At 33.4% G+C, this 21,048-nt stretch overlaps 1 protein-coding gene and 1 long non-coding RNA gene across 2 annotated transcripts; one reads left to right on the top strand and one right to left on the bottom strand.

Moving 5' to 3' along the window:
* Positions 1-2,830: 2,830 nt before the first annotated feature.
* Positions 2,831-4,613, bottom strand: LOC131623830 (CBS domain-containing protein CBSX5-like). The gene is made up of 2 exons (XM_058894838.1): positions 4,111-4,613; positions 2,831-3,880 (listed from the first exon to the last, which is right to left on the bottom strand). The coding sequence occupies exons 1-2, from the start codon at positions 4,476-4,478 to the stop codon at positions 3,067-3,069; spliced, it is 1,182 nt and encodes a 393-aa protein (XP_058750821.1). The 5' UTR covers positions 4,479-4,613; the 3' UTR covers positions 2,831-3,066.
* A 15,445-nt stretch (positions 4,614-20,058) lies between these two features.
* Positions 20,059-21,025, top strand: LOC131623825 (uncharacterized). The gene is made up of 3 exons (XR_009290321.1): positions 20,059-20,623; positions 20,719-20,794; positions 20,901-21,025. It is a non-coding gene; the product is annotated as an uncharacterized LOC131623825 (long non-coding RNA).
* Positions 21,026-21,048: the final 23 nt, after the last annotated feature.

Raw genomic sequence — 21,048 nt, 5'->3', positions numbered from 1 at the left:
GCTAGATGGTACACCAGTTGCTTGGAGTTTGAGAAAGGAACCAGTAGTTGCATTATCATCATGCGAAGCAAAGTACATAGCTGCTTCTCTTTGTGCATGTCAAGCAACATGGATTGTGAACTTGGTGGAAGAGATAACAGGTAAAGATCATGGAATAATTACCATGAAGATCGACATCATGTCATCTATCAATCTGGAGAAGAACCCGATAGCCCATGGTCGAAGCAAGCACATCGAAATGAGGTTCCACTATTTTCGAGAGCATGTAGCTAAAGGGAAGATGAATTTGGAACAATGCAGAACTGAGAATCAGATTGCAGATATCATGATAAAGGGAGTGCTGGTTAAAATATTCAGAAGACTAAGAGCTATGATGAATGTAAATAGCTTAGACACAATGAATTGGGTGGTGTGTTAAATTGTAATTCCTTGTGTCGAAGCAGGTTGTTGCTCGAACACAAGGTGTGTCGAATAAATCTATCAAAGTGTGGAAACAGTTTGTTACACACAAATTTGATTGGATTTGATTTAGGTCTAAAATAGGTATTTTTGGCTTTTATGTTTTGGGCTTTGACTTAGGGAGAAAGTAAACCTAAAACTATAAATAGAGTGAGTAACCCCTATTTTGAAATAACTTGTCTTCACAGAAGTTGCAGTTGCAAGTGAATAACAAAATTTCCACAGATTGTGGGCAAAGAGAAACTCTGTAGAAAATACTTTCTTCCTCTATTTTAATTTCCGCAAACCTTAATCCTACTTTTGTTCTTATTTTCTTCATTGTCATCTTTAACGATAAGGAATTACTCAAAGATTTAAGAGTCTAATTCAACAACAGTGAACTATTTCTTTCTGACTCATACTCCACTCTTATTTACTTCCCACCCATACCATTTGTCTTACCTAAATCAATTAACTCCAATACTTCACCCAATAGCACACCTACCAATACTCTTATTTCCATGCTTATTAACTTCCCACGCATATCAACAATGACATCTCAATGAATTAACTCCAACAATTCCCTTAGCAACAGACATTCCAATATTCTTGAATCAGCAAACATTGTTAACCAATACCCATCTCATGCAAACCACAATCAAAAGTGGCATTACCCTTCCTAAAATCCACCTTTCCGTTTTTCTTGCACATTCTGAACCTAAAATTGTCAAAGAAGCCATGAAAGATCCCATGTGATTGATTGCCATGAAAAAGAGTAAGTAACATGCCCTTGAGAAAAATAAAACCTGATCCCTTGTGCCACTTTTTTCTAATGGTAAAACTTTTGGTTGCAAGTAGGTGTTTCATGTAAAAAAAGTTGATGGCTATAGCCTATAGGAACAAATATGAAGATAGGCTAGTAGCCAAAGGTTATCATCAACTCCATGAACTTTTTTTTTTAATAAAGGCCAAAATATATTAAACCAAAGAAAATAGTACAAAGAGGAGGGAGGCCAAACCAAAACCCTCAAGAAGAACAAAGCGAGAGAAAAACAAAACAAAAGATATACAACAAAAACACATGAGATAACTCATATCAAAGAAACTAGTAAGACGTACGGTTGGAGGCACCTACCTTAAAACCTTTGCACGCCTCAAGCGGTTTCTTCTTGTGCTTCCTATTTCTTGGAACCACCAATTGAAATGGTTGACTAGTGTTTTCATCCAAATCAACAATCTCATCTCTCTTATCCATGTTAGCCCAAGATTCACTAAGAAACTTCATAGCTTATTGAGCATCTGAATCTGAATCTCCATCTTGATTCTTGTCAATTTTACCTTGATCAACTAAATCACGCAAATTTTCATTTCCCTGGACACCCAAGTCTTCTTGATGCAACACATCAATACTCACAACATTCCCATCAACTCCATGAACGTTACTTCCATAAGAATTTCTCTCCAGTCATTAAACTAGTGACTATAAGGCTTTTTCTCACAATTACACTTGCTAATAAATGGTCAATTAACCAGATAGACATCAATAATGTATTTTTCCAGTGGTTTTCTAGATGAAGAGATTTTCTTTGAAAAAACTATTAGATTATAAAATGGTAATGGCATTATGACAACATAGTTTGTCATCTTCACAAAGTATTATATGGCCTAAAGAACCCCTAACTCTCTAGTGTGACTACTCCGTCCCACCCTGTTTTTCATGTGGATTTTTGCGGGCAAGGACATTAACATTATTTTACATTTTTAAACTTAAAAAGTATAGTGTATGCAAACTTAACTCGCCCCGCCCTCACTTTTTGCATAGCAAACTAAAGTTTTAAGCCTGCACTCTTAATTATGACTGTCTCGTTTTATTTTCTTGCTAGTTTTTGCAGGACGGGCTTAAACAAAACAGACATGTCTGTTTGACACCCTTACTTATATCTCATTATAATATAATTAATCAAAACCTAATTTAACAAATTATTTTAGAATGCCTAATAGAGCGTGTACCAATTTGTTAACGGTAAATGTCAAGATCAACAACATGAGATTCAAGTTTGTCTTATACATAACGAAAACTCCCTTACCAATGGAATTTCCTTCCCGTGTAATATAAAGAAAACGAAGTAACTTCATTGCATAGACCCCAATTGAAGAGGTTCACTTCAAATATTAAACTTTATATTTTACATGTCGCATTCTTTACGTAATTATCCGCATTTGGTAAGAATAATTCAATTGTGTCGCATACGGTAAGTATAACTTAGTTGGTATCAATTGGTAACTGCAAGCCTACAAAGACATTACCATGCAATGACGTTTGAATACAAAATTACCAATTTCTTCACAATTTAGATGTACGAGTCCAACTACTAAATTATTCAACAAAATATTTTCTAATTTGGTCGAATTTATTAAAGCAATCTTGTTCAAATTTGTCCACATTCTAATTAATAACAATAAATAAACCCTCAACATTAACCCCTCTCCCTCAAATGATAAAAAAGTCACATTCCTAGACAATGACATTGTTCACAACTAATACTGCACGTAATTAAAAGGAAGAATGGATGGCCAACCAGAAACTGTTATTTACTTGTTGATGATGACGACATTGTGAATGATATGTTATAAGTGTTCTCTAAAAATTTTCAACATGCCTTGAAAAGTAACAATCCCTGTCAAAGTTCCATCTTCCTGTACAACCCAAACATAACTCACTCGGTGCGCGAGTGCTTGAATCATAACCGCAACCAAAGAGCTCCATGGGTAACAAAAAATGGCTTCGGATCTTCTTACCACCCTCGAAGAATATCCTCCGAGTTTCCAATTCTTGCAAGTATCTTCCTCCGATGATGTTGAAGAAAACGATGACCAAGAAGGAAGTGTTGTTTCCTCCCCAAGTAACTCCACGGCCGCGCCATAATTCTGCTCATAGAGTCTCTCTTTTACTAGCTGAACTAAATCCTCCGGGGGACCACCGCAGTCAATGTAAGTCAATACATCACCAACAGATAGAGTTGCTAATGCAGGGGCAACAGCTTCGTCGAAAGAGTTCAACATAAACGGTGAGATCTCTCCGATGAGCTTACCCTGCGGGTTAACAACAGCTATGGACGATTGGTGTACAATTGCAGCAGTGAGAAGCTCCAAAGCAGAGGATGCAGGGTCATTGTAGTAAAGAACAAACAGATTTTGAGTGTCTATAATACCGAGTGTAGCGATGCTATCCGTTGCTGGAGAAGGAGAAAATACCCTAATTGAGTTGAGGAGGTAGCGCATTACATCCTCTTGACTAAGCCAACAGTAAGCGCGATTGTCATTGTGCAAAATATCAGAGTCCAAAGTTTGATTCTCTTTTTTTTTCCATCTCTTCTCTTCAGGTATTGGTATCACCACATTCTGCACCCCTTTGTCCATTGCGTCTATTGCCTCCAATAAACTACATATGTAACATAGCAAAATAACAGTATTAATTCAATAAACAATATACCACATGATCTTAATCTTTTCTAATAAAATAATAACATACAACTTCATTCTTGTCGTTGAATACTAAATAATTCAATAGAATCTGACTTAAGTACCCAAATTGCACAGAGCTAGTCATTTAGTATTATAATATATAGAGGATAATATTTATTACATTCTATGAAGTAGTAATAACGAAACCTGGCATTGGGTTGAATATGTTGAACGAGAGAATAATTATCTCCGGCAAAGAGTACCGAAACGGGAGACTGAAGAGCTGTACCCGGTGAAGACAGATTCTCCGGCTTACAAAGAAAACAGATAACATCAACCATACAAACCCTTCCAACACATTCACAATTCAAATCCCCTTCCTCTAGGGTTGCCACCGGCTTTTTATTGGTGAGAGAATGGTGACAATTCCAGACGCTCAAATAAGTAAGACCGAATAATTTGATGGCGCTAAGCGCGTCGGCTATGGTGTCGGTGATAGAAATGGACCGGAGCGAAGGTTTTCCAAGACACAGATCGGATACCTCATGCCCTGATACTGATAATCTCACGGCCATACACAGATACGACAACCACGATAGCCGCGCGCGCGAAACGACGCTATGGAAATTGAATGAGGAGAGAAATGAGAGTTTTAAAGACGGGTTTGGTTTTGTGTGTGAGAGCGATTTTGGTGGCGGAAAATGAGGGGAGTGTGTTGGGATTTGGAAAATTTATAAGATAGAGAAGTTACATGAATATTCGGTAAAGTAGGAGTACTATGTATTTATTTATTTTTTTTATTATAAGAAAAAAATTAATTTTTTAAACTTATATAATATATCTAATAATCTAATAATGAATGTATGATTAATATTATTTATTAGTACAAACAATTTAAACAAGACAGGTAAGAAGGTACCGTACGCATTGTCATCATTTTGGAGATAATTTTAATATATTATAAATTTAAATTTTTAATAGAAATTATAGAAGAGTGGTGATATTAAATAATTGAGGTTTATTCTGGCATTTTTTATTTTTACTTTTTCTTACGAATAATTTATCCTACTCTATTATTCCATCCCTGCGAATATTCGTGCAAATTTTGTAAAGAATCGGCTTGGTATGTCATTCTTTAAGTTCGTATTTTTTTGACATGAGTTTGGTTTATGTCCCTCTATCGCTATTGTACCAATCTTCTTTTATTAATATTAGTTTCATTTAAAAAAAATGTAAACAAAAATAGTAATATAAATATATTAAATTATATAAATCAAGTTTTTTTTAACAAGCAATGTTATGAGAATGAGAGAGATGACGATATATAATATGAGAATGACATTTTTATATGAGAACATGATAATGAATTTGAACCATTAGATTTTAAAATAAATGATGGATATTATGTGTAATTCTTTTTTTCTCTCTCCTCTATTATTAAAATAAATGATGGAGGAGAGAGAAAAAATGACACATAATATCCACCATTTTATTTTAAAATCTAATGGTAGATTCTGTCTCATCTTCTCATATAAAAATAGCATTTTTATATGATATATATATATATAAAATTAAGTTATGTCTGTCGATGCCAAACCACAAAATTCGACTGGAGAACTTTTTTATAGTGGCAGTTGGAGAGCTTGAAGGTAGTTTCGAGTGTGATAGCAGTTTGAGGCAGTTGAAGAACCAAAGACACGTGGAAACACATTAGAAAAGAAAAAGTCTACGTAACAAGATACGTGTTGAATCCTGGAGAAATAAATGTTTTTGACAATTATTGATGTATATAATTAAGAGTGGCAAAATGGATAGTGGCCCACAGGGTGAGCCCGCGCACCCGCCAAAAAATAGTGGGTTGGGTTGGGATTTTGGACCTTCCGCCCACCAAAGTTCGCCCCGCCAAAACCCGTCGCTCGCCAAAGCCCGCCCCACTTATTTGTCCATCCCGTCTCGCCTTAAGCCCACCTTTTTTAGTTCATTCTTGTAATTCCAATTCTTGATGGTTTTATTTTATACATTTATTTGCGAATAATGCAAAAATTTAATAAGTAAAATTTGTTAAAAGGATGCTTTATAAAAAATTGTTCTAAAAAATAAGTGAAAAATATAATTGAAAGGTAAAAAATAGGGGTGGTAAAACGGGCCGCCCGCCCCGCCCGCCCCGCCCGCTGCCCGCCCCGCCTTATGTCCGCTAAAAAACGAGCGGGGCGGGCATGCCCGCCAAGTAAAATGGGCATCAAAATCATGTCCGCCCCGCCAAGATGGCGGGTTGGCGGGCGGCGGGCTTACCCGCCTATTTTTATTTATATTTTTTTTAAAAGATTAATATGCTTTTTTTTACCTTTTAATTAAACTTTTCACTTATTTTTTAAAACAATTTTTTTTTAAAGTAATTTTTTAACAAATTTACTTAAAAATATTACATATATTTATAAATAAATGTATAAAATAAACCATCAAGAATTGAAATTACTAGAATTAACTAAAAAAATAGTGTGTTTTGGAGGAGGAGCGGGTTTTGGCGAGCGGCGGGCTTTGGCGGGGCGGGTATGGCGGGCGGCGGGTTTTGGCGGGGCGGGCTTTGGCGAGCGGCGAGCCTAGAATCCCAACCCAACCTGCCAATTTTTGGCGGGTGCGCGGGCGGCCCGGCGAGCCCCGGCCCGTTTTGCCACCCCTAGTAAAAAAGCCTATTAATCTATTAAAAAATTAAAAAATAAATAAATAAAAAATAGACTGACAAGCCCGCCGCCTGCCAACCAGCCACCTTGCCGGAGCAATATAAATTTTTATGCTCATTTTCAATTGGTGGACTTGCCCACCACGCTTTTTTTTTTGGCGGGCTTAAGGCGGACGAGGCGATCGGCCCATTTTGCCACCCCTATACATAGGATATAAGTCAAGTTTGTCTCTGAGACAAGGATTCACATTTTTAATTTGTTCTCTTTAAAATTCACATTTGAGTCATAAAAAAAAAATCTTTAAAATGTATGAAAAATATAATGGATTTGAAAGAACAAGAGAAGAAAATTTTTTCGAGCAAACGTGCTATTTTTCTGTGTCCTTTTCGGTTTTGTCTATCGTGAGAGACCGCTATATGTCTTTCACGTGAAATCTGGCGTGTTTTATTTTAACTGGTCAATCATTTAGCGACGGTTTCAAAATTTTATAATTTATTTAGCGGCGGTTATAAACTGCCACAACATGAACAGTAAAAGTTTTATGACAGTCTAAAACGTCACCAAAATGAACAGTGAAAGTTTTGTGAAAATTTAAAACCGTCGCAATATGAACAATAACAAATTTTGACTGTTTAAAAGCCGTTAATTGTTGAAAATGTTTTAAAAAATAAAATAAAAAACACTTGTTTACGTGAGAGACCTCTCACCGTAGACGGCACTGTCGTTTTCACGTCAATGTCTACAACTGTCGCTGTTTTGTTTATTTTTAAAAAAAAAATGAGTGAAGACCCATTTTGGTCCCTCACAAACATTACACAAGTCAAATTAGTCCCTCACAAAAAAATAGACCCGACTTAATTCCTTACAAAATTTAATAATATCCAAAAAGACACAATTGTTTTTTAAAAGGAATCGAACCGATAGTTTTTAAAAGACATCTATGTGTCTTTACCACTAGGCCAACACACATTCATGACAAGTAATTTCCATGATTTCTACTAATATTAATAAATTTTGTACATAAATTTTTACCTTTGAGGTCTCAAACTCAAGTCCCTTCAGGTTAAATGATATTCATTTTACAACAAGACAAATCAATTTCTCTTGTTAGTAAAGTGACTATCATTTTCAATTAGACAAATCAATTTCTATCGTTAATAAAGTGATTATCATTTACAACTAGACAAATTAATTTCTACGGTTAGTAAAGTCGCTATCATTAACAACTAGATAATTTAGTAATAAACAAATCAATTTCTATTTTAGTAAATTGAGTGTTATTTAATGTGAAGAAATTTGTGTTTAAAGACGTAAAATGTGGTTTAAAGGAGTATCATTTAATTATCATGAATGTACATTGGTGTAGTGGTAAAGACGTAAGATATGGTTTAAAGGGCATGAATTCAACTCCTTATAAGAAACAATGAAATTAAAAATAAATCCAACGTGGCCGGGAGATTAAATTAGGTTCGTTTTATTGTAAATGACTAATTTAGATGGTGTAATTTTGATGTTTGACTAGTTTGAACTGTGTCCTTGTTGTTATTCTTTATTTTTTCTTTATTTATTGATTTTCCTTTTTTATACAGGATTTATTTATCATTCATGTTACTGTGTTTATTTATTTTAAGAAAGGATTATTCATGTTCCTAATGAGTAATGATCCTCCCTAACAAAATAACTTAAAGTTGTGTTTTACTTGTCTATTGTTTTTAAATAAGAATTCACCTTGTTTTTATGATAATAAAATTTAGATTAAATTATGGAAATCACATTCTCATTCTAAGGTTTGAAAAAACAATAAAAATCATTGATGATTTATAATAAAATTTACATTAAACGACAAACTGCATATGCTCTTGCTGTCAATTTTGTAACTTTGTTTCAAATTTGCAATAATAATTGTAAATCTGGCAAAAGTCATGCCCACACAACATACATACTTGTCTCCTTGGAGTTCCATAATTTAAATGGTCCAACTAATGTGTAAAAATAAATTTGGAATGTATTGGTTTTGTTATATTTATTATGACAAAATATAATTGAGTATAAATTTATTTATATTTGAATAATATTTCATATAAAAGTTAGTAAAACAAATAAGGATATGCATGATAACAGACATCATAAGATCATTTAAGATGATTCTATCATATCATGTTTTAAGTTTGTGTTTCAAGACAAAACAAGATATCAAAATATATTATGACACTTATTTTATCATGTCTCTTTGGGTGTACAATTTTATATTGGATTTGAGGTGGAATATAAATCAATATATAAAATAAAAAAATTATCTATTGATTATTTCTATAAAATATACTTTAAAATATAAAAATGGAACAGAGGTTTTTGGTAATGTCCATTACAAAGTTCCTCAAACTACAAATGAGGTTAATAGGATATGAGGCAAAGTTATCATGAGGATCTTGCTTTGAAGAAAAAAATTCTCAACTCCTTATTGATTAATTAGGCTTGACACATTCAAGACCAGTTTTTGAGGGGACAACATGAGAAAGAAGTGGTTTCAAGATTGTGATAGAAACACCACATTTTTTCATAACACAATCAAATTAAAGTGTGCAACTAATAGTTATTTAGAGATAATTGGTAGAGAAATAAAAAATCATGTGATCATTTTCTATAAAGTTTTATTCAGTACTAATAACAATAAAATACTTATAAGGAGTGAGTGGAGTAGCTCAGCTGACATTTGCTAGTTGAGTTAAGGGTGTTGTTGGTTTAAAATTCAACTCCTGACAATGCCGTTTATTTGTAAACAAGTTATTGATGATTTATAAATCAACAAATGAGGAGAAATAATAGTTATAATTAATAATAATTGATTATATAAAAGTATAGTTAACCATAGGCAAATTGATAGTAAGATGGTAAGAGTGGACAAATATAAATCGTATGATTGAAACTGACCCATTTATTATTTTTTGTGCAAATAGATGCACCAAATTAGGTATCAAATTAATTTAAGGATCTTACTAACCAGTGTCCTCAGGGTAATGATTAAGTATTCAAAAAAAAAAATTAAAAAATTAATATTTCAATTTTTGAGGCATTAAATACGCAGATTATCGAGATAAATTTATCAACTACCTAACTAAAATTATAATCAACTACCTAACTAAGATTATAATATACCTATTAACACCCTTAATTACCCTTTTTGCAATTTTTCAATTACACTAAAATATGCCCTTTTTGGTAATTTGCTAAATCATTTTTCAATTGGACCAATCATATGTTACCATTATTCCAAGTGGCACCCCTTTTTCATTTTTACTTTGCTAAGTTCCTAACAATTTCCTAACAACAACTTAACCATTGTGTAATACTAATATTTCATGCAGGCTTTTACCCGGTAAACAAAGGGTTCACAACATTTCAATATTTCCCTCTCTTTCTCCATTCTTCTCTCTCATTTCCATGGTCATTTCTTCATCTCTTTCTCCCTCCTTTCTCAACATCAGAGCGAAAGAAGCATTCCACAGGTATTCACTGTTCCCATCTCCCTTCTCTCTTCTTCGTCTTCTTTTTCTTCTTCATTTTTTTCCACTGTTTTGTTTCGGTTCTTCATCCCTTCCTTTTGTGTTTCCATTTTGATATTGAAAGTTCATTTTTCAAAACCCATAAAGTTCTGATTTTTAGGGTTCTCTTTTTAACGATTTTGATGAGTATAGTTGAAAAATCATTGATTATAGTGTTCTGATTTGTGACTTCGTTGTAGTTGAAAAAAACGGTGAATACACCTTTGTTTTTCACTTCTCTTTACTCCTCTTTCTTCATGTTTTCACCGCGTTTTAAAATCTGGTGGTTGTCACTTTCATTCCCATATATTGTAAAGTATAGTGTTCTTTGTAGCATTTGTTTTCAAACCTGGTTGTTGTCACTTTCATTCTACAAGGAGATGCTTTTATAGCATTTGTTTTTCTTTTTTCTGATAAAGTTGAGGTAAAGTTTTGATTTTTATATATTTGTTGTTTATAATGTTTTTAATAAATCTGATAGAAGTTTTGTTTTGTTATATTTTTAAGGTTATTGAGTTCTTCTTCATTATGCCCTGTTTCCAATGTGCTATGCTTTTCATATTTTTAACAGCTTTTCTTTACCTCCTTTATGTGCTATTACTTATGTTCTATTCTTTGTTTCAGATTTTGAACAACCATGTCTAGACCACCTATCCTGATTTCCGAATTGAAACCCGATCAAAATGTGTGGAAGATAGCAATTCGTGTTGTCGATGTATGGGACGTAAAGGAACGCAATGGTCAGCAGCACATTGAGGCCATACTTCAAGATGCTGAGGTTTTGCTTTTTTGTATATCATATGCTTTAACATGATAATATGATATATTAGTAGATAGTTTAACATTATGTCACTACAGGGTAATCAGATCCAAGTTGTAACCCGCTCTCGTGACTTTGAGATTTGGAAAAAGACATTGCAGGAAATGGAAACCTATGTAGTCTATAATGGTGAAACAATGATCAATGAAATGCCGTGTAAAGTTTGTGATAACAAATACAAGGTGTTCTTTAATCGTGCAACAACTGTCACTGCGGTTGACATACCAAACATTCCAGCACATAGCTTTAACTTCAAGTCATTTACTGACTTCTTAAGTGGAGAGTTCAGTGTTGATCGCGTTTACGGTATTCCTTATCTGACTCATGTTCTTAGTTCTTTCACTATACTTTCCATATGTTATCTAACTTTTGCACATTGTCTTCTCAGACATAATAGGTGTTGTCCAACATGTTGTTAGGACCCAAGTTGCAGGTGCTGGGAAAAAAGTTTGTGTTAACCTCACTTTGTCAGACGAAGGGTCTCTTTCTTATAATCTGAATTAGTTTTTTAGGATAACAGTTGTATTTTACACTGATTTTAACTTGGTTTTTAACTTGTATTTGCAGTGGGACTGAGATAGATGTTACTCTATGGGAAGCCTATGCTAACCAATTTATGAATTATGCGGCTGAAAGTGGACATCTGTTTCTCATTCTCACTCATGCAATGTGTCGGTTGAGCTCATGTAATGTTATTTTGCTGTCATATCAACATCTCCCCTTCTCATTTCTTTTTCTAATTAGAATTCTTTTTTCAGCAAATGGGAAGCTTATGATTTCCAATGCTTGGAGTGGATCTAAACTGCTACTCAATCATGATCATCCACAAGTTGAGGAATTTAAAACAAAGTATTAATCTATCCATTTTTTTGTGTAATATAAATATTCTGGTTTTCTCTAGGCCTTTATAGTTTAATGAAATATTTCCTTTCAAGCAGATTTCTGGATGTTAATCAACAACAAACTGCTACCCAGTCATTTTCTCTGAATTCATGTTCACAAGGAGCAATTGACGATAGGGCTTTTTCATTCACCAAGGATGTCATAAGCATTGCTGACATGAGCTCTCTTACTGAGGTGCTATGTTGTTAAATGGTTATAAAATACTCCTACTACCTATCTAATTCTGTTTAGTTTTACTCACGAACTGATTTGTTTCCTATATAGGATACCTTCTGCAATACTGTTGGGAAGACAATGCGATTCAAAGGGAATCCTTTCGGCTGGTTTTATGAGTTATGTCCAACATGTAACAAAACAAATCAATCTCCCGGTAAACCATTCCGGTGCAACTGCTCTGAGAATGTCTCAGCTCCAATCACTAAGTAAGCATTATTACACACACTTTTTAAATCGTTACTTGTCCCTATATTGTATTTCGCCTAAATGCTTTTCCCCCGTTTAGGTTCAAAATTGAGATCGAGGCGGAACATCGCTCGAAGACCGTTAATTTTGTCTTTTGGGACAAGGAATGCATCCCTTATGTGGGGATGTCTGCCCATTCCTTGAGACAGCTCATGAAAAAGGTTTGTCATGCTAAGATACTTGTACCAATATTGGATCTAATGGAAACTTTTCAATTCTGCTCTACAATTCAAATGATAAAATACTTATTAAACCGACTGTACCAATGGAATAATAATTATCAAACCTGCTACACAATTATATTATTATCATCCTTATCAATACATACTTATGAAACCCACTTATGCAGCTTACAAATGGAATACTAATTATCAACACTTCTGTACAATTATATAATTATCATCCTTGGTAATTAATCAATGTATTCCAAATACTATCCATGTTTAAGGTTACCTCATTCAAGCTAACATGTACAGCCATTGTCATCACTGTAACTACTATCCATTTTTAACTAACATGTACAAATAACTATAACAAATACAAAATCAATGTTTCTTATACTTCTTATACTTCAATGAACTAATATAATCTTTCTATATACTTCAAATCACTTATGGTATCACTGTTTATTTCTTATACTTATTATACTTCTTATACCACTAACATGTACAGAATATTAGTTATACTTATTAGGCAAATAACATATACAAAACCAAGGATACTTCTCCAACACATATATAGTATTTCTATATACTTTTTGTAAAATATTATTCTACTTTCCATAAACTTTTTGGTTCTGCGTCTTAGACCAACGAGGATCATCCTTTGATTTATCCCGAACACCTGGACCATTTGTTGGGAAAAGAATTTGCTTTTCGTGCTAAGTACCAGCCGTATTACAAGCAAGCATCTATTGTAAGACTAACTCAAGATGAGGAGGTGAGGCGACAGATAGAAGAAGTCATTACACCTGCTAAGGTATGAAATTTATTTTCACATATTAACCTGATAATTCCAAAGTCTTAATTTTAACATATTGCGTTTTTTATTATAGGCCCTTCTTACCATTGCCCCTAAGGAAGAATGTCTTAAGGGAAAAGTTGTCCTCTTCCTTGAGGAAACTCAAGTTGTCAACACACCAACTGTGGATTCTCATTCCAAAGTAAGTCATTGATAATATTATGTTTATTCTAACAATTGCTGATCCTTATACTCCTAATACTATCTAATCAAACTACATTACACATATTTTCAGGCTGCTACATCTGGAGCACAAAATTGGAGCCCTGATGGCAGCATTGAGATCACCCCATCAAAGAGGGAAAGTCCAACTGATCCCATCCAAGATCAACATGGTCCAGATCTTCTAACACCAAAAATGTCTGCAACAAAAGCAAACAGGGCCAAATCTGGAAGGAACACCAAGATGAAGTTAACTTAGTACCTGAAAATCATATGCTGCATTTTTTGTGATCTACCTACTTTAGTAGTAGCGTATATCAAGTCTTTGTCAAAGTTTTTTGTTGAACAATCCTTTGATGTCAACTTTTGTTTCAAACAATGTTGTAGTTTGTTCTACTTTTTGTGACAATTAACCAATATATATTAGAATCAATGGATGGGCAGTTTGACCCTTAACTTAATTAATCCTATGCTACTCATTATACTGCTTTTGTTATGATAATGTTCAATGAATGTCACATATTTAATATCAACCTTTTACTCATTCATGAATTTTATACTTGGATTGTTGCAAACAAAATGAAATATACTAATATTAAAGCTGAAGATGCTGATGCAGATAGTTGTAACATATGAAATTGATGTTATTATTATCTCTATGCCTTCATTCCGGTTTATGTCAAATGAAATTGATTCTGCTTTTATTTCTGTTGGTTTGTAACATGTTAGGGAATGAAATTTTGATTGTTTTGAGACAATTATATTACTATATACAAAACCTCTCCCAGCATTTAAACTCTAAGAACTTGATAACACTGAATCCTGGACTCACCATTGACAACCTTTTCAATATCTTAAAAAGCCAATGTCTACATAAATTTAATATCTTTTTCAACCTCTTTTCTAAACCTTAAAAAGCCATTATCGACTTGAAATAAGGTGTGCAAGGTTATTTTTTAAAATCTCTACACTGTCAAATGGAGTGATAAGATTGATAAAATTTACTTTAAAAAATCATATACATAGTAGATTTTCCAATCTATTTTTACAATCTATTTTTTTAAAAGCAGATTTTCCAATCTAATGAGGAATACTATTACTATTATATTATCAATAAATCTACAAATACTACTTTTATAATAAACCTACTATCTACTCTAAACTCTAAACTGTTACTTTATTTAACAGAGTACTTTCACCTTTTCATACAGCCTGGCTTCGAGTAGTGATCACAAATATTAGTACCAGCAGCATTGTTTCATGTGCATATCCAACATATCAAGTACATCAAAAATCCTTACTTGCAGATATTCAGGACTGCTACTCACCTATCAAAGCAGTGAGGGGTCCAATCAGAAATTTAGTTTCAACTCAACTACTGGTTACTACAATCCTAATACTATCTAAACTTTTTTTTCCAGCTTGCCAACTAGGACTAATGAACATGAATATACATATTTAACTTATGCAAGTTGACTTTTTTCCCCTTTTGCTGATTTTTTGGATACCGAGCATCATTGGTTACACGCATAGTACCTATCTCCATCCAAACAAGGTAGATTTTGTTTGCTGAGTTAATGCAAACACCATGGCTTTCTTCCATTAATCTTCTTCAACTCTACACCAGCTTTTAATTAATGATGTAAGTTGTATCAATATATTCATGCTTAGAGTTGTATCAATATATTAAGGTAACTTTGGTTTGCTGAGATAATGTTGTAAGCTCTTCCAAAATTTAATGTCACTGCAGGCAGAAAGAGATTTCACATGCAAAGATTAATATGGATTAGGATAATTCATTAACTATTATATTATGCTGACAGTCAAGATAAAAAATTATTATGATTATTTAACTTTTATTTTTAATATGGATTCAAATTGTAGATAGTTAAAGACAAGATGAATCAAAGGAAAGTAACCTTTAAATTTCATCCATTAGACAGGTTTGGTCTTAATAACTAAACCATTGAACTTATTTATACTATACTGTTACATTGTATTTCGATTTATATTTTCTTCATTTAACATTTCTTTACTACATCTTATGCCACTCATTGGCAAATTAGGCAAACAGAAACATCAGCTATTATAAATGATGATTTGTTATGGACGAAATCAACCGCCAAACGAGCTAGGTTCCGACGTTTTAGCATTATGAAGCATAAGAAAATCAAACGATTTAAACAAAATATTCCTGGTTTTAACAATACTACTACAGGCATTAGGATTCCACTTTCTGAAATAAGTCTAACACCTTCTCAACACAAACAGAACATGTTGTTGCCACAGACTCAGCCTTCTTGTACTAATCATTGGATTCACAAACCTCCTGAATTCAAACAAATTAATAACATCACCACAAACCTACTTTCTGCCTTTTCCACCGTTGCGTAAAACCCAGGTAGAGAGAATCTAAACCCTGCTACACCTCTACAACCTGGGCCTAAATCAATTATTCCCTCCGATACGAATAATTCAGCCACTTCACCCATGTAAGTTATTATTCTCTGTGTATTAATTCCATTTGATTACAACATACTTATTTATTACATTCATGAATTTTCAGCATTGAACCTGCAACTTTTAATGGTACTAACAATACCAAACGTGCGAGGGGACGTCCTAAAAAGAATTTTGGAATACCAGATAGGGCATACAACCTTACGCGCAGTGATCAGATTAATTTAACTCCACCACACATGAATGTATATGAGCAGACAACTAATCATCCAATTCCACCAATGTAAGTGCTATGTATTTTATCAAATAGACATTATTATTCGATGTATAAGTCATGCTAACCTATGGTCATGATAAAATTTACAGCTCTCTCAATGTTATGGCTCCAACAGTAGCTATTGGAAATAGTTCACAAAATGCATCAAATCCTGTCACACCCAATGTTTTCAAACCAACTGCTAACTTTGATTTGGAAAGCGATGACGATAGTGATGACGATAAAGATTCTGATTATGACCCTTTCTTAGGTATTTTTATTCTCTATCCATGACCTCACTTTCCTAATTTCCATGGCTTATGCATTTATTCATCGCATACATGCATCATTATCATAACATCAATAATAATAATTACATCTTATCTTTCTAAAGTACAAGGATCATCGGATGAAGAAAGTCTCGAAGATGACGACAACTCTCCCCCATTCTCAAATGCTAACCAAACACAGTGTACAAATGAAGGTATGCAAGTAATATAATATGTCAATTTTTGCAAAATTTGATGTTATGTTGAAAACATGAACCACACTGCATTTCTTGTAAGACACTTGGAAAATCTTCATTATACACAGAATATTCCGATATTGGAGATGCGAGAATGGAGTGTGGATATTGCAACGCTTTGATGTGGTATCAAGAGAGGAAGGACAAGCACAAACATTCTGCAAATCCTAAGTATAACTTGTGTTGTGGGAATGGCAAGATTGAACTACCATTATTGAGACATCCACCACAAATCTTGGGACATTTGCTGTTTGATAAAAATGCTAAAGATAGTAAACATTTTCAAACAAAGTTGCGAACATATAACATGATGTTTGCGTTCACATCTCCTGGTGCTAAGTTGGACAACAAATTCAACAATGGTCGTGGTCCGCCAACAATTCGAATCCAAGGTCAATCCTGCCACCGAATTGGAAGTTTATTGCCAGCAGAAGGACAACGACCTAAATTTGCGCAACTATACATTTATGATACAGAGAATGAAGTTGCTAATAGAATGGATATTCTACGGTATGATTCTATTTCTATTATTATCGTTATTCAGTATGTCTTCCTTTTTGAAGAATTGCTACACAGACATACTTAGTTGAATTATTAACCACAAGAACAAATTGTCAATATTTTATATTAATTATTGAACTGCAAATATTACTTTGCAGCGACAAGGACGGCATTGATCCTGAAATTGTTCATAAATTGTCTCACATGTTGTACAAGTATAACATACATGCCAAAAGTTTCTTGATGGCGAGACAAAGACTTAATGAAGGAAATGTTCACAATCTAAAACTCAGGTTAATAGCAAATAGAACCACAGATGGAAGAGTGTACAACCAACCTACTGTTTCTGAGGTGGCAGCCTTGATTGTTGGTGACATTGATACAGCTGAAGAAAGAGACATTATTATGCAAAAACAAGGGGGGAAACTAAAACGTATTGATGAGTTCCATGCAAGCTACCTCGCCTTCCAATATCCATTAATATTTCCTTATGGAGAAGATGGTTACAGACCAAATGTTGCACACAGAGATCTTGACATATTTGATGATAATCCTAGGAATAGGCTTACTATAAGAGAATGGCTAGCTTTTCGAATCCAAACTCGGTCTCAAGAAGGAAGAACTCTTTTATCATCAAGAACTCTTACACCATTTTCGTTGAAAAATTCGTCATCAGAATCGGTGATATAACTGTCTTCTGATGAGAAACTGTCATCTGATAAAAAACTTTCAACACTTGAATCTGAGCTGTAGCTATCCTCGCTATCACTAAAACAAAACAAAATAATGGTTCACTTTAGAAATGGTTCACTGTAGCTACGTCTGGTTCAGTTTAGAATGCTGACAAAGTATGAACAAAGAAATGGTTCACTGTAGCTACATCTTAACAAAGAAATGGTTCACTTTAGAATAACAAAACAACTATCGTTGATGCTCATTTTTTTCAACGAAAAATCCCTCACCAGTTACAGTGAACCATTTCTTTGACTAATTTTCATTTTTGTTTGACTAATTTTCAACTAAATAACAAATATATAGATATAGACATGCAAAACTATTATACCATTCTTCAGTGAACAGTGACGAAAATGGGTTGTATTCCTCATAAAATTCCAGATTCTAAACTTTAAATGAACATGAAATGGAGCATCTAAACTTTCAAAGAACATGAGAAAACCATGAAATAGAAACAAGAAAAGTCATGAGTGGTTATGGTTACCTGCTTCCCGATGACAAGAAAATGGGTTGAGATGGACCTCCACTCTGTTCCAACATTGATAGGGAAGAAGACATTGTTTAAAAAAACTGACCTTTCTCTATGCATGCACGGTTAAGATTTCTGTGAAATGTAAGAATAGTTAAGTTGTTCTTTTCTCCACTTTATAACATGTCGTGGGCCATTGGTTTTCAATATATGGTGGGCCCTTTAGTTACACATTGGACAATAAGTCTTTATGCTGCTCAAACAAGAATATTTATGGTTCTTCCCCATGACAGTAGGCATTTAAATACATTTTATTCTGTCACCAAAATAAGTCTTTATGATATTAGTAGTCTTTATACATTATACATTTTATACGTTATACATTTTATTCTTTATAAATAATAGTAGTTTTATAATATTAGAATTCATTAGTTTCAAGTAAAAAATGTTAGAATTCATTAGTTTAAAATTTATACGTTATACATGAATATAACTCATATTATAATTATAATATTTTAATTTATAATAGTTATAATTTATCCATGATAATAGTCATTTATAATATTGATTAATACTACAATTGAATACACATTACTATAACAAATTATATGGTACTCTTTTAAGTTCCGACATTACTAACACTTTATTTTATTATTACAAAGATGAACAGATGCTTATTTTTAAAGAAATCATGCAATCCGTTCAAGAAAATAATGGTGGTGTCTTTTTCTTGTATGGTTATGGTGGTACTGGAAAAACATTTATGTGGAATACCCTTTCAGCAGCTTTACGGTCTAATCGCGATATTGTATTGAATGTCGCGTCAAGTGGTATAGCAAGCCTACTTCTACCAGGTGGTAGAACTGCACATTCAAGATTCAAAATTCCTGTCCCATGCATTGAAACATCGACTTGCAACATTGAGAAGAAAGATGAGCTTGCCGGTTTGTTGAAATTAACTAAGTTGATTATTTGGGATGAGGCCCCAATGGCTAACAAGTGTTGTTTTGAGGCCCTTGACAAGTCCTTGAAAGATATTATGGGTACTGCAGAAAAGCCTTGTGAACAAATATTTGGAGGCAAAATTGTTGTATTTGGTGGTGATTTTAGACAAATTCTACCTGTTGTGCCTAGAGGTACCCGTTCTGATATTGTTCATTCTACAATAAATGCCTCATATATTTGGGAACATTGCAAGGTTTTAACACTCACAAAAAACATGCGGTTGGTGTCGGGATCACATTCAAACAATGCTGCAGAGATTGAGAGTTTTTCTAAATGGATTTTAGATGTGGAAGATGGAAAAATTTCAGAACCAAATGATGGTTATGCTGAAATAACTATTCCACCAGAATTTCTATTACAGGATTTTTTGGATCCAATTGAAAAAATTGTAACAAGTACTTATCCAAACCTACTTGAAAACTTCACAAATCCAGAGTTCCTCCAAAGTCGAGCAATCCTAGCTTCAACTATAGAGATCGTCGATGAAATTAACGATTACATTACAAATCTACTTCCAAGTTACTATACTTTATACATTACATAGTCTATTTTTTTTATTGACCACTAATATTTATTAAAGATAAACTCTTTTCATAGGTGATGAGAAGGAGTTTCTAAGTAGTGATACTATTGACAGATCAGAAGCAAATGAGAATGAGGCTTTTGAGCATTTGACTCCAGAATTTTTAAGCTGTTTGAAAACGTCTGGTTTGCCTAATCATTGCTTAAAATTGAAGATTGGCACAACCATTATGTTGATTAGGAATTTGGATCAATCAGAAGGACTTTGCAATGGTACAAGATTGACGGTAACAAGGCTAGCAAATCATGTGATTGAGGCTAAGATTATTTCAAGTACACATGTAGGAAACACAATTTACATACCTAGAATGTCTTTGTCTCCTTCGCAATCCCCTTGGCCATTCAAACTTATTAGAAGACAATTCCCCATCATTGTCTCATTTGCAATGACAATAAATAAATCTCAAGGTCAATCATTAGACTATGTGGGTTTATATTTGCCAAAAGACGTCTTCAGCCATGGACAACTATATGTTGCAATGTCAAGAGTCAAAAGCAAAGGAGGCTTGAAAATTTTAATTCATGATAAAGACAAATTGCCATTGCAAGTAACAACAAATGTGGTTTTCAAAGAGGTTTTCCACAACGTTGTATAGGTATTATCATTCCCCATTATATCGTTTTTACCTTTTTTACTTTCATATATACTACTCATTTTTAATATGGACTTGCATGATTTTTATTATACAAGGAAAGAAAGGTCCTACATTTAAAGGTGACTACCTAAGATGATGTTTCACTTATAAATTGGTAACTATATTTCTAAGGTATATTTCTAATTTTCATATGAGACTTTGTTTAAATATATTTACACTTTATGCACCTTTGTCGATATAAAATATATACTTATTATTGTTTTTCTATACTTTTCAGGATACAAGGTGAATTACGGACTATACTTTTTGTGAACTAATTTTGAAGACAATTATTTGTCATTTCAGTTCTATTTTTTGTTGTTGTTTTATATAACCATGTAAATCAAATTATCGGTATATTGGTCTCAACTCTATTTCTATTTTAT

This window comes from Vicia villosa, linkage group LG1 (assembly GCF_029867415.1).
Source record: "Vicia villosa cultivar HV-30 ecotype Madison, WI linkage group LG1, Vvil1.0, whole genome shotgun sequence".
NCBI lineage: Eukaryota > Viridiplantae > Streptophyta > Magnoliopsida > Fabales > Fabaceae > Vicia > Vicia villosa.
This window is presented reverse-complemented; position numbering and strand designations above follow the sequence as displayed.

Coding starts and splice junctions, on each gene's coding strand:
- LOC131623830 (XM_058894838.1), bottom strand. CDS start 4,478: ATGGCCGTGAGATTATCAGTATCAGGGCATGAGGTATCCGATCTGTGT. Junction 3,881..4,110: donor CATATTCAACCCAATGCCAG/GTTTCGTTATTA, acceptor TTACATATGTAG/TTTATTGGAGGCAATAGACG.